At 48.3% G+C, this 14,530-nt stretch overlaps 1 protein-coding gene across 1 annotated transcript in view; it reads right to left on the reverse strand.

Annotated features, from left to right (window-relative positions):
• Window positions 1–14,530, reverse strand: part of VPS53 (VPS53 subunit of GARP complex) — a 56,986-nt gene that overhangs the window by 11,250 nt on the left and 31,206 nt on the right. The window contains exons 8-16 of the mRNA XM_056865093.1: window positions 13,836–13,914; window positions 12,424–12,567; window positions 10,269–10,411; window positions 9,065–9,206; window positions 8,162–8,260; window positions 5,952–6,046; window positions 4,634–4,876; window positions 2,408–2,555; window positions 422–504 (exon numbers count right to left, since the gene is read on the reverse strand). Coding sequence (XP_056721071.1) covers window positions 422–504; window positions 2,408–2,555; window positions 4,634–4,876; window positions 5,952–6,046; window positions 8,162–8,260; window positions 9,065–9,206; window positions 10,269–10,411; window positions 12,424–12,567; window positions 13,836–13,914 — 1,176 coding nt within the window. The remainder of the gene's footprint in view (window positions 1–421; window positions 505–2,407; window positions 2,556–4,633; window positions 4,877–5,951; window positions 6,047–8,161; window positions 8,261–9,064; window positions 9,207–10,268; window positions 10,412–12,423; window positions 12,568–13,835; window positions 13,915–14,530) is intronic.

Below are 14,530 nucleotides of genomic sequence, written 5' to 3' on the forward strand. Positions count from 1 at the left end.
CCCTGCCTGAGACCCTGGAAAGCCACTGCCGGTCTGAGTAGACAATACTGACTTTGATGGACTAAGGGTCTGATTCAGTAGAAGGCAGCTTCATGTGTGTTCCTGTGCCTAACCATGCATTCACACACACAAATGTTCTCCTTGTGCCGTGTGTTCATACCAGTGTTTCCCAAAGCGGCCTCATCCACACATTTTAAAGTGTGCATTTAACAGTTTCATTGTCGTTTCTTTATTCTACGGCATACATCTAAAGACACGATAGGTGAACTGGGTCTTTTGGTGGGAGGGTAAACCTGCTGGCTCCTCCGTTTTCATCTCGTGGCCGGCACTGGCTCTTTCACCCACCAGCCTGCCCAAGACCTGCAGAAAAGCACAAAAGCACAAACCAGCCCCAGAACGAGATGAGCCCCATCGAACTTACAAGCTGAAAGTGTCCATTTCCCCCATCAGGTTGATCCTTTCCATCAGGCTGATGTCCACTTTCTCTTTGAGCTTTTCTTCCAGCTGTTGGGGAAAGGAAAACGATACAGAATCTCTTGTACAAAATTTACCTGGGTAACAAACCGTCCTGTAAGACTTTCACTTCCATGCAGCACAAACCAGCACTACAGTAAATAGTCCCTGAACTGCAATGGTTTAACCCCCATGCAGGAAGCATCCCCTTTAAAACAGACACATGGAAACAAAGAGTCTCTTTGCTTTAATCTCCAAAGATGGGGAGGCAACAAGAAAAGAAGAAGAGTTGGTTTTTATACTTTAAGGAGCCTCAAAGCAGATTAAAAGCACAATCCCTTCTTCTCCCGCTTTGTGAGGAAGATGGGACTGAGAGAGTTCGGAGAGAACTTTGACTGGCCCAAGCTCACCCAGCAGACTTCATGCGGAGGAGTGGGGACTGAACTCGGTTCTCCAGACTAGAGTCCTCTGTTCTTAACCACTACACCCCACTGGCTCTCAACAACCAAGGGCCTAAGTGGAAGAAGACATCAATCTTTTCCCTTACCATGAAAGCCTTTGTCCCTGTTTTGTATAATTACAGCATGTCAATTACATATCAATGTTTCCACAACTGCGCCAACTTGGAAGCTAAGCTGGGTTAGTGCTTGGGTTTGGAGAAGCATGTTCATCTTTAATGTGTCACCAGAATCCTATTGGTTAGCATATTTTTGGGTTCTCTCTCTTCTGCAGCTGTGAGGACCAGAAACTTGGTGCATTTTAAGGAAAGGCTGATATTCTTAGTGTTGCTGTACAAGCTTCTTGGGGAGGGGCTGTGGCTCAGTGGCAGAACATCCGCTTGGCATGCAGGAGGTCCCAGGTTCAATCCCTGGCATCTCCAGTAAAAATAACCAAGCAGTAGGTGATGTGAAAGACCTCTGCTTGAAACCCTGGAGAGCTGCTGCCAGTCTGAGTAGACAAGACTGACCATGATGGACCAAGGGTCTAATTCACAAAATAACAGAGTTGGAAGGGGCCATACAGGCCATCGAGTCCAACCCCCTGCTTAATGCAGGATCAGCCTAGAGCATTCCTGATAAGTGCTTGTCCAGCCTCTGCTTAAAGACTGCCAGTGAGGGGGAGCTCACCACCTCCGGAGGTAGCTGATTCCACTGTTGAACAGCTCTTACTGTAAAAAATGTTTTCCTCATATTCAGCTGGGGTAGCTTTCTGCCCACAATTTAAATCCATTATTGTGATTCCTATCCTCAGCTGCCAACAGGAATAGCTCCCTGCCTTCCTGAGAGATCCAGTGTGGTGTGGTGGTTAAGAGCAGTAGTTTGGAGCAGTGGACTTTAATCTGAAGAACCAGGTTTGATTCCCCACTCCTCCACATAAGCAGCAGATGCTAATCTGGTGAACCAGGTTGGTTTCCCCTCTCCTCCACACGGAGACAGCTGGGTGACCTTGGGCTCGTCACACTCTCTCAGCCCCACCTACCTCACAGGGTGTCTGTTGTGGGGAAAGGAAGGTGATTGTAAGCCGGTTTGATTCTCCCTTAAGTGGTAGAGAAAGTCAGCATATAAAAACCAACTCTTCTTCTTCTTAAGCGACAGCCCTTCAAATACTTAAAGAGGGTAATCATGTCTCCCCTCAGCCTCCTCTTCAGTATAAAGCAGCTTCCTGGGTCCATGTGTTCTAAGACTCAAAACCTGGAATGGAGGAGCTGCCATACAGAATCTGCCATACAGGTTGCTGAGTCACCAGGGCTTTGTCTGCTCCAACTGGTAGCATTTCTGCAGAAGCTCAGCGCTTAAAAATTTTTAAAATGCCAGGGATGGAACCTGGCACAGCGTATGCACAAAGCACCAGCTCCCAATGCTAAAAGCCATCGCGAAGGTCGAAGCCCCTGAGATGGCTTGCACCCAGACAGATCTCCTTGCCCTCGCAGGCAATCCCCCCCGCCCCCCTTTACCTGCTGGGTTGTGGCCAAGCAATATTCAGCAGTGCTCAGGATGCTGCAGATCAGACAGAGCTCTTCCAGGGTGAACTTGGCCACTTCAGAGCCCTCCTTCTCTTTCAGAAGGCTGGTGATGGTCAGCCCACCGCCGCCGCTGGTCATCCTGTTGTGTGTGGGGAGGGTGTTAAGGGACACACCGATTCACCGGAAAGCCCCGTTCGCTGGCCCTGCCCTTGCTCCCAGAAACCCACTAGGACCCCCACCACCACCAGGATGAGAACGCAATGATAATCTGGGTGGGAGGGGCGCAGGCTGATCCTTCCCACCCTTCCTGGCTACTGACCATATCTGAGAGTAAATCGGGAGGCGTGCGCTGAGTCGCAAAAGAATCGCAAGAGGATCGCCCACAGTCAAGGCTGGGGTTTTTATGTGCCAGAGAGAACCTCCCTAGGCATGCAGAGAGAAAAAAAAATCAATGGACCAAAACGGGGGGGAGAGGCTTGGGGTGCTGAGAGCAGCTGAGAGTCGTTTAAAGGGAAAAATTCATCTGCTCAAGCCCCCCGAGGGATTACAGAATTCTGGAGGGGGAAGAGTGGAGCGCCAAAAAGATCTAGAGAAGGCACTGACTTTTCTATCTGCAGAACAGTCCAGATATGTAGCCCCTCCTGCCGCCTACGCCTCCCAATTAGAGCTCTTCAGATACAGGAAAGCATTCACCCTTGCTAGATGTCAAGCTCTTCCATCAGTGGTTTTGGATGGGAGATATAGAAAGATTCCCTTGGAGGATAGGGTATGTCCCTGTGCTTTAAGAAAAATCGAAACAATGGAGCAAGTTCTGCTGAGCTGTCCACTATACCAAGAGGTTCGTTCTAAGTTTATCACCCCCTGGCTTAGTAGGCATCCTGGCCATTCAGTTCCGGGGTATACTAAAATGTTGCTTATAGAAAAAAACCCACAGGTTACAGGAGGAATGGCAACATTTTGCGCAGTGGCCTGCAGAATCCGTCAGATGCTGCTGAGAACTTCGTATTCCAATAATTTTAATGGGTAGCATAAACAGTTAATAATAATTGCGCAAATAACTATTTTACAATTTGTATAAACCTGTGGCTAGTGTAATACTAATGGTTCCAGTGGTAAATTGTGAAGAGCTGTGCTGTTCTGACTGTTTTAATAAAGATTGATTGATGGAGGGGGAAGATTTGGCTCAGAGTACTCTTAGCAGGGGCTAAGTGTTCCCCCCCCCAGATGACTTATGGGCCTCCCAAATCCGTTCAGATATCTTTCATGCCTATGGGGCCGCCTCTCCCTATATGTCCCCCCAAGAACGCTTCGTTCTTCATCACGTGGTCTGCTGGGGGTGCCCAGCCTGCAGGTGGCTCGGCTGTCCTCGACGAGGGTGAGAGCTTTTTCGATAGCGGCCCCTGCCTGGTGGAACTCCCTGCCACATGACATCTGGGCCCTGCGCGATCGTTCTAGATTCTGCAGGGCCTGTAAGATGGAGCTGTCCTGCCAGCCGTTCCATTGAGGATGGCCGACGCCAGTTCTCTGTCACCTATTAGGAACGCTGCCTGTTTTTGACAGCAGTCTGGGATCTTGGTTGTTGGGTGCCGAATGATCACATTTTTATTCTGATGCCTGAGCTAGGATGTTATTTTATGGATTGTATTTTAAGATCTTGTAACCATGTCTTGGAGCCCCGTGGCGCAGAGTATTAAGCTGCAGTACTGCAGTCAAAAAGCTCTGCTCACGACCTGAGTTCGATCCCGACGGAAGTCGGTTTCAGGTAGCCGGCTCAAGGTTGACTCAGCCTTCCATCCTTCCAAGGTCGGTCAAATGAGGACCCAGCCTGCTGGGGGTAAAGGGAAGATGACTGGGGAAGGCACTGACAAACCACCCCGCAAACAAAGTCTGCCTAGAAAACGTCGGGATATGACATCTCCCCATGGGTCAGGAATGACCTGGTGCTTGCACAGGGGACCTTTACCTTTACCTTTTAACCATGTCTTATCTCTATTGATAGATTGTTTATTGACTGTTGGGAGCTGCTCCAAGCCCTGTGACCCAGGAGAAGGGCGGGGTATGATTCTAAAATAAATAAACTTTAAAAATTGTTCCTGTGGGCTGGTCTCCATTTCCCGCTTCCTTCTGCCAGCCCTCTTTAACACACACAGCCATGCTAGATTCTCAGTCCTGCAGTGGGGCCACTGGACACCCCGGTGTGAGGGTACCCAAACTCACTTGGGCAAGTTCCCCGAAAGGATCTTCCGAGCATACTCCCGGAGGTACTTCTGGAAGATGGTGGTCAAGGCAATCATTGGCTCCCCGGTGCTCAGCTGCGAACACTGAACCATGCACTTCTTGTAATACACAAAGAGGTCGGCACAGCTGGGCAGCACAGCACCGCCCTCGTCCACATTCGGCTTGGGGGGCCCCTGGGCCTTGAAATCGCCCACAAATCTGTCGATCAGCTCGCTGAGGTTTCTGAAGTCAAACAGGAAATTAAAAAAAACACTTCTCATTAATCAATGTAAATCTAAGCAGTATATACACACCTAGGGATGATGGCTACAGTTCCAAATTGCTACCCCGAATTCAAGCTTTGGGTCACACCGAGGCCAACCCCCAGGGGCAGCCCCCCCTTCTCTTCTTCAAAACATTCCTGGCATCGAGACAATCACAGACTTCTCTGCCCTCTTCTGTCGGTGGGCCTAGAATCTCCAACAACAGCATTGCAGAGGAGGCACAAATAGCCCTGGAGAAAACATCTGCTTGGTCCCCAGGTGACCCCTGCTTTGGAAAGGCAGGCATGTAGAACATGATACCTTATGGTGTTTTACTTGACACTAGCTGCCCTGAGCCTGGCTTCAGCTGGGATAGAGGGCGGGATATAAGTCATCATCATCATCATAGAAGAAGAGTTGGTTTTTATACGCCGACTTTTTCTACCACTTAAGGAAGAACCAAACCAGCTTACAATCACCTTCCCTTCCTCTCCCCACAATAGACACCTTGTGAGGTAGGTGGGGCTGAGAGAGTTCAGAGAGAACTGTGACTAGCCCAAGGTCATCCAGCAGGCTTTGTGTGTAGGAGTGGGGAAACCAACCCGGTTCACCAGATTAGCGTTCACCGCTCATGTGAAGGAGTGGGGAATCACCAGATCAGAGTCCACCGCGCATAATAATAATAATAATGAGCCCTGAGAAAGATGTTTCACTGAAACCCCGGAGTCTTACAGAACAACTCCAAAGCCCTGGAGAACTATGCTTCCCAGGGCTCCTTGAGCCTAATACGATGCTGTTGCACATTCTCAGCACCCCAAGAGAAGGAGGGAGGGAGGAAGAGAAGGAAGGAGACCTTGCAGCGGGTGTCTCTACCCTGCCGCCAATTAAGAGCAAGGGCTGCAAGGCCCTTACAAGACGTCCAGAAATGATTGCGCACCATGTGATGGCGTTGCAGTGGGCTGAGACTCCCGTGGTGGATTGGGCCCAAAGAGGCATTTGTGCGAAAGCACAGTCACGGTGGCAGCTTATCCAAAGCGGATACCTTCGTTACTCACTTGTCTTGGGATTCGATGTAGACATAAAGGTGGGGCTCGAAGCACTTGGAAATGATGCCGTGGAACGGATTATCCGGGACCTTTGGCCTCTTGGGCTGAAAGAGGAAGAGGCGGTTGAAACTCTGAATTCGGATAAAAATGAATCTCCCTCCCCCTCCTCCCTTACTAGGAAAGTGCCTTCTTCGTAGTGGCCCCTTGCATTTGGCCAACCTGTGGAAGGAAAGTCGATAATTTCAAACCACTGGAAGCAAAAAGTATGATCCCCAGAACTCCTGGTCTGGGAGCCTCTCTGAAAAGGGGGGGGGCACTGGAGCTTTCTACCCACTTACGCCCACCTTCCTGCTGCATCTGAAGGAGATGACAAGAACAAACCTCAAGACCACAAAAGGTAGCTTGGAAGTAGCCCATGGGAAGTGCCTGCTTTTGTCCTAGAAGACCTGGGGGAACAAGACTCCCCCCAAGAACGAGGGCTGAAAGCTGCTGCTCTGTCGAGCTTCTCCCCTTCCCACCTGACCTGTACAGGCTGGATTAAGCTATGGAAAAAGACTAAAAATACCAACAATAATTATGCAAAACCACTGTTATTTGGCACACAGTTAGCCTTTGGACTGTCCAGGCACAGAATTTCATATCTCCCAGGCTGGTGGCCAAGGGAAGAATTAAGGCAGCTTCGGGCATCCAACACAGCTGTGAAAATTTTAAGAGGCTAGGGATGATCCTTTTTGAAGCTTGTGTCTAGTTTGGACTCTCTGTCCCCTGGAGGTGCTTTCAAAATGGAAGGCCCGTGCTGCAAACGCCGCAACCGCTCCCTTCGGTGGTGGTGCTGTGCAGAGGGAAAAAGGATCTCATGCTCTTGAGAAAGTGTTTATGTATACCTGGGGAAGTAGAGAACATGTGTTTTTTCGTTGCCCTTTTCACAACGGAATGTCAATTAAGATTATTTACCCTTTATTGAAGATAATCCCAGGTCGTTTTGAAAAAACTCAACTCAAAAAACTCCTCTCTGATGAAAACCCACAAATAATGTCGCTTAATTCTGTGTTTTTGTATATAAAGTGTGCCGCAGGTATAATGATAAAAATGCTAAGTGAATTTAAACTTTAAATTTCACATTCATATTTTTACTGTATTTTATTTTTTATTTTAGCTTTTACAGATTTATTTATTGACTCTATTGTCATTAGAATTATATAAGCGGCTAAACGGTTTTGCTATTATCATGAATCCTTTGGTGCTGTCCTATCAAAAACTGCTTTTGTCTTGAATACTTTATATATGTGAATATGTATTTTCTGGTCAATGACCATAATAACAATAAAAGTAAAGATCCCAAGCTCCAGTTTCACGGCTTTTACAACCAGCAACCTCCAAGTCTGGATAACAGTAGGTGGTAAAAGAGCCCTTCCTGTTGCTTCTCCCAAATTATTCCACTTTCGCCCCGAATCCCAGTTTTTAGAAGAGGCTTCATAGTCCAGAGCCCAAGGACAAAAAAAAATTCTGGTTTATTTACAGTCGTTTGACCAGCAAATATCAGTACAAAATTACAATTTTGAGACCCCAACTGAGGATCTCCATATCTTACTGGTCACATAACAGAACTTTATGTGCCACTGAGTAAGAGGTAAAAGCATCTTTATCGTAAAAATTTAACAATAAAATCATCTGAATGGCTAACATTCCTAAAATGTCTGCTCAACACAGGTAAAATCAGCTTATTTCTAACCCAAGGACTAAATCATTTCAGTTCTTTCACAACTGCCACTTTACAGGTTTAGCTTTTTTTAAAGAAGGAGGAGTTGGTTTTTATATGCCGATTCTCTCTACCTTTTAAGGAGAATCAACTTGGCTTACAATCTGCTTCCCTTCCCCTCCCCACAACAGACATCTTGTGAGGTAGGTGGGGCTGAGAGAGCTCTAAGAGAACTGTGACTAGCCCACGGTCTCCCGCCGCTCATGTACAGGAGTGGGGAAACCAACCCAGTTCTCCAGATTAGAGTCCACTACATCACGCTGGCTCTCAAGCTGACATCGCAAGGACTACAACACCCATCTGCCCTGTCCTTGGGAAAGGTTCCTTTTGGTGACCACACTGTAAAGTGCAGGGACGAGGAAACCCAACCCCTCGCCCTCTGCTCACTAATACATTTGAAACTAAGGAGGCCTAGGAATGTCCAGCATCTTGGACTGCGCCAGGAAACCCGGAGGCTTACTTTCTCAATGTCACTCTTTTCCATCGGGGCTTCTTCCATCTCCGGCGTAGTTTCATCCTCCAGGAAGGGGTTGGTGGAGGGTGGTGGTTCCACCTTCTTCTGTTAAGGAACGAATGAGAGCTCACCAAAGGAAGAAGCGGTGGTGAAAGCAAGCCCGTGCATCTGCGAGCCCCTCTTCTGGGCTACTGACGGTGCTCCGTGTTTGCTGCCTCACGGTTCCAACGAGCTCAGACCAAAGTCCTGTGGACTGATCTTCGCACATCGAATAGCAGGAACGCTGGGTCAGGCCAGCACATCAGAATTTAGCCCTAGTCCACCGGTAGTTGGATTCTGCCTGCCCACCCCAAGGGACAGCGAGGAACCTGAACCACAACCCCTCCCCAGGGGCTGTCAGAATCACAGTGGGCTGGCCAGACCAAATCAGGACTGGAGGGGGGTTTGCCTTGGCTGGCTCGCGGTCTGGATAAGAGCCCTCAAGGGGTTGGATCCGGACGCCGGGCCTTGTTTGACACCCCTGTCCTAGAGCAAAGCTTCTTAAACTCCAGAGTTTGCAGAGACCTAAATCCTGCCTTTTGTTGGCCCCGCTGTGCAGCTTTTTGTGACCACAGCTTCTGAACTGGATACTACTGAATACTACTTCCACCCACAACATTGTCATCTGTTCGGAGAGAGGCCTTCAAACAACCTTTCCTTTGGGCGTGAGCGTATGCACGCAGGGCAATTCCTACATGTACCATCCTCACCCAAGAGTGATTTGGTTGTGTCTGAACTGGCTGTCACAGCTTTAAAGCCCCAGGCTGAGCGTTTACATCACCTCAAACGCTACACTCCTGAGTGGAGTCCTTTCACAGACTTGGAAGCAAGAGATCAAGGACGAGCTGAGTGGCAAGAAATCCCCCTTACCACCACCACGTCAGACAAGGTGCTGCCCGAGAAGCGCTTGGCCAGCAGCCCCTCAAAATTGGTGGTCCTCTGGATGGCAAACAGAAGCAGCTTCACCTCTATCTCCTTGGCTCTTGTGCGCATGATCTTTGCCAACTCCGTCCTGATGGGAAAATCGGGGGGCAGGGGGAGCAAGTATTAAATCTAGTGCAGGCCCCAAAGGAAAAAAAAACATTTACAGAAACTTAAATTGTTTAAGACTATCTATTCCTTGGCTCCATCATCAACCAAAAGAGAGACTGCAACCAAGAAATCAGAAGGAGGTTGAGACTGGGAAGGGCAGCCATGAAGGAGCGAGAAAAGATTCTCAAGTGTAAGGATGTGTCGCTAGCGACCAAGATCAAGTTGTTATTATTATGTATGGGTGTGAAGGTTGGACAATGAAGAAAGCTGACAGGAAGAAAGCAGATTCCTTTGAAATGTGGGTTGGAGGAGAGTTTTACAGATACCGTGGACTGCCAAAAAGACAAATCAGTGGGTTCTAGTTCAAATCAAACCTGAACTCTCCATAGAAGCTAAAACGACTATACTTAGGCTGTTATATTTTGGTCACATTATGAGAAGACAAGAGTCACTGGAAAAGACAATAATGCTAGGAAAAGGGGAAAAGAGGAAGATCCAAGATGAGATGGATTGACTATAAAGGAAGCCTCGGCCCTCAGTTTGCATGACCTGTGCAAGGCTGTTAACCATAGAGGTTTTGGAGGTCATTGATTCATAGGGTCGCCATGAGTCGAAAGCAACTTGACAGAACTTAACACACAGTTCTGAAGAACCAGAGCTGAAGAATATTCAGGGCCATTTGCTGCACATTAATTACAGGACACCCACGGCTTGTGCTGCAGAAGCCACGTTGGGTATCTTCTATCCTCAAACTTTTCCAAATTATTTTTGGTTCATAGGGAACAGCCTCCCTACACCTGAGGAGTAAAATGCAAATTCTGAAAGAAAAACAGTCAAGACAATACAGTAGTTTGAGCACTGGGCCATGACTGGGAAACCTGGGTTCAAACTCCTACCCAGCTAAAGTCCACTGGGTGGTCTTGGGCCAATCAATGTCTCTCAGTCTATTGGGCAGTAGAGTCTAATGGTTACCGACAGAACAGCTCCATGCATAAAATTAAGCACTCTTTGGGCTTCCCAGAGAGAGCGCATTTTATCCCACCTTGTAATGTGACAGAAGTCCACAGCGATCCGTTCCGTCATGCACCACTCCAGAGGGAACATGCGGCCGTACTTCTCCTCGTAGTCCACCAGCTGGCGTTTTATCCAAGCGTAGCGCCTGTCTATTTTATCCAGCCAGGCAACCTGCGGGGGGAAGAAATGAGAGCGTTGACTGGTGGCTTTTTCCTAACTAGGGATCTTCGAACAGCCACTAGCTGAGTTCGCATCCTGTTCGACGGCTGCAAACAAGGCGCTGATTTTTCAATAATGAGTTTAACTGTTTGTTGCCTGAAGAAGAGCGCTATGGCTCACAAAAGCTTATCAATGTTGTTTGTTTTTAAGGTGCTACTGGAGTCTTGCTCTTTTCTACTGTTTGTTTGTGGCTGCCCGACAGGCTGCTTCTGAGGGTGCAGAGGAGAGCGACGAGGATGATCGGGGGCCTGGAGACCAAGCCCTACGAGGAAAGGCTGAGGGAGTTGGGAATGTTCTGTCTGGAAAAGAGTAGATTGAGGGTGGACATGATTGATCTCTTGAAGTATTTGAAGGGCTGTCACTTAGAGGAGGGCAGGGAGCTGTTCCTGTTGGCAGCAGAGGACAAGACTCGCAATAATGGGTTTTAATTTCGGGCGGGGAGGTACCGGCTGGATATTAGGAAAAATTATTTACAGTAAGAGCTGTTCGACAGTGGAATCAGCTACCGTGGTAGTTGGCGAGCTCCCCCTCACCGGCAGTCTTTAAGCAGAGGCTGGACAAGCACTTGTCAGGGGTGCCCTAGGTTGATCCTGCATTGAGCAGGGGGTTGGACTAGATGGCCTGCATGGCCCCTTCCAAATCTATGATTCTACTGTATTCCTTCCTAACCATGCAGTACAGTGCAGCTGGCTTTTTCCCCACATGTGCCTTCTCACACAGCCAGAGTAAGCTCTACTTCCCCCTCCCCTTGGGCAGCTATTACATCCCACATGAAGAAATGGAGTTCACTTGAGATCTGGCCGGTCAGATCAACATCTGCCTTCCCTAAGTGCTCTTCCTGATGCCACAGTCAACACAGCCCAGGTACCTGCCGGCGTGCTGGATGAATCCAGCCACGTCTTATTTATTTAAGTATTATTGAGTTATTTAATTCATTTACACCCTGCTTTTCTTCCCGACAGGGAACCCAAAGCGGCTTACATCATTCTCCTCCATTTTATCCTCACAAAAACCTTGTGAGGTTGGTTAGGCTGAGAGGGTGTGATTGGCCCAAGGTCACCCAGAGAGCTTCCATGGCATGAGTGGGGATTCAAACCTGGGTCGCCCAGATCCTAGTCTGACACCCTTAACCACTACACCACGCTGGCTCTCACACGTCTTAGCTCTTTCCTGATGGGGGAGCATCCCATGGGCTCACAGCCTGGCTTGAACAAGGCTTTACACCAAACGAGGGGAAATGGTCCAAGCAGACTCTTCTCTTTTCGATGCACATGAGGGCCAGGGTGGTGTAGTGGGTAGAGCGCTGGACCGGGACCTGGGAGAACTGGGTTCAAATCCTGCTCTGCCATGGAAGCATTCAAGGTGACCTTGGGCTAGTCACACACAACCAGCCTAACCTACTTCACTGGGTTGTCGTGAGGATAAAACGGAGGGAAGGAGAATGACGCAAACCACTTTCGGTCCTTGTTCAAGAGAAAAGCAGGGTATACATGGAGCTAATTTAAGAATACACGCTATCCTGAGATCCTTGGAAGAAGGGTGGGATACGAAGAAGAAGAGTTGGCTTTTATATGCCAACTTTCTCTACCACTTAAGAATCAAACCGGCTTACAATCACCTTCCCTTCCCCTCCCCACAACAGACACCCTGCGAGGTAGGTGGAGCTAAGAGAGTTCAGAGAGAACTGTGACTACCCCAAGGTCACCCAGTTGGCTTTATATGTAGGAGTGGGGAAACAAATCCAGTTCAACAGATTAGCCTCCGCCACTCATGTGGAGGAGTGGGGAATCAAACCCAGTTCTCCAGATCAGAATCCACTGCTCCAAACCACTGCTCTTAACCACAACACAGCACTGGCTCTCAAACCAGAAGAGAGAGGAAGTTGACACATGTGTCGGCCTTCGAGGCACACCGCCCAGAGCCTCCACAAGACCGACACACACAGGCTAAGATTCCCCGCTTACATCTTGGTTCTCCTGGAAGAGCAAAAGGTATTCAGAGAGGTGCTGCTTGATAAACTTCTTGATGATCTCCTGCTTGATCCTGGGATCCAATACATTGGCAACCAGACATGCATCCCGCAGGACGTTGCTGGGTCCTCCAGCCCTCTGTTGAGAAAGAAAAAAAGGGAAGATTTTGCAACTTTCTGGTCCCTTTTTTTAAAAAGACAATTGTAGAATGCCAGATCTTTACAGAAAAAACAGGAAGAAAACATTCACAAATATAGCAGGAAACAGGGTTTTTTAAAACTGCCCCTCCCCATTCAAGCTGCCGCTCTTCTATCAAGGGGAACCCCCCCCCACCCCAAACATACACAGACAAGAATGCACAGAGAGGGATGCTGATCCAGAATCAAACGTTCTGTCTGAAAGGTGAAAATATAAAACAATCAGGCAAGCGGCAAAATGGCGGACTGGTTCCTGTTAAAGACTTGAGGCTTCTGGATGTGAAACTGGGTCAGCTCCTGGCATGGTTGGCAGCACCAGATTACAGCCCTGTGGGGGTTGTTAGAGCTCACCGATGAGGTACCAGCCAATTTTACAACAAGTACTTTGGTTTGAAAAAAGGTGGCATTGGGGGGTACTGCGACGATACTTACAACCTATGTGGTGATATACCTGGAGCTACAATCATGTTAAGCATAACAGCTAAAGCATGACAGCTGGAGGAAGTGTCACTGAGACCAAATGCAGCAAAAGAACACAGGCAGCCCCTGACTGGCAGTGGGAAGAGCAGAGATCCAATCCACTGAAGGTTTCTAGTGCTTAATAGGGTTGCCAGATTCCTCTTTGCCACCGGTGGGAGGTTTTTGGGGCAGAGCCTGAGGAGGGCGGGATTTGGGGAGGGGTGGGTCTTCAATGACATAGAGTCCAATTGCCGAAACGGCCATTTTCTCCAGGTGAGCTGATCTCTATCGGCTGGAGATGAGTTGTAATAGCAGGAGATCTCCAGCTAGTACCTGGAGGTTGGCAACCCTAGTGCTTAAACAATGAAGTCTTTTCCAGCAAGAGCAGTGTATTGTGACCAATAATAAAACATTTATTGTAAGGGTAAAAAAAACCCCTATATATAGCTAGCTCCCCCAACTGCCAATTTCCCTCTCTAACTCTTTCCAGCTGCCACATGGTACCCCCAAGTCAGGGTTTTCCAGGAAAAGCTGGTGTGGGCGGGGAGGAGGGGGAAGCTCTCCCCCTTCCCCTGCCGTTCCTCTTTTGCAAACACCGCTCCCTCTGGCCGCCACTGCTTTTGCCCGTTTTCCCTGTGAACACAACCTAGGCATCCCAAGCCGGGCCACTGAGCTCGTGGTTCTGCCACAAGGGAAGAAGGGAAGAAACGAGGCCTACTGATTGTGAAGGCAAGCAGGGGTTTTTTTTACCTTCGTGTTTTGAGATGGAAAAGCTTCTTCAAAGTCCGCCAGGATCTGCTGCCCCAACTCGTTCTGGGCTGCCTTCACCCTGCCAAAGGACAAGCAAGCATTCGAGGCCAGGCCAGGCAGGGAGCAGATATACCAGGTCTTGACGCTGCCCCATTTTAAACCTGCCAAGTTTCTAGTCCTAAACTGCAGAAGCAGCTTGGGCAGAGCTTGACTAAAGGCAAAGTGCTGGAGAAAATCCTGCTGCAGTGAGCTCAGGATCACAGAAAGCTCTCATGGAGTTAATCCTGTGTCAATGATTTTTTTTTAAAAAAAAGTTCCCTGCATGTGGAAGTTTAGCCTGTCAGAGAAAAGCCTTTCCCTTAGTGTGCTTGCTTTCTAAATACAAGGAAAAACGCAAGCAGGATGCTCTCTACCTTTCTAGTCTAGCTTCTCGTGGATAACTGAACCGGCTCCAGTGGTGCCAGTACAGGTCTTGTCACATTTGTTCCGTCACACATCAAGGTTCCTCTTGGATGAAAATCCAAGGGTTACCATAAACACTGCTAAATTTTGTGCTGCCATATCCAAAATTAAGCACAAATTGCTGGGATGACACGTCTTACTACTTATGTACATAGTAGAGCCCTATTAGGATTTTATGTATTTTATACTTTTTATACTTGTATTTATGTGTTTTATATTTTTATATTTGGAAT

This window comes from Euleptes europaea, chromosome 19 (genome assembly GCF_029931775.1).
Source record: "Euleptes europaea isolate rEulEur1 chromosome 19, rEulEur1.hap1, whole genome shotgun sequence".
Taxonomy (NCBI): Eukaryota; Metazoa; Chordata; class Lepidosauria; order Squamata; family Sphaerodactylidae; genus Euleptes; species Euleptes europaea.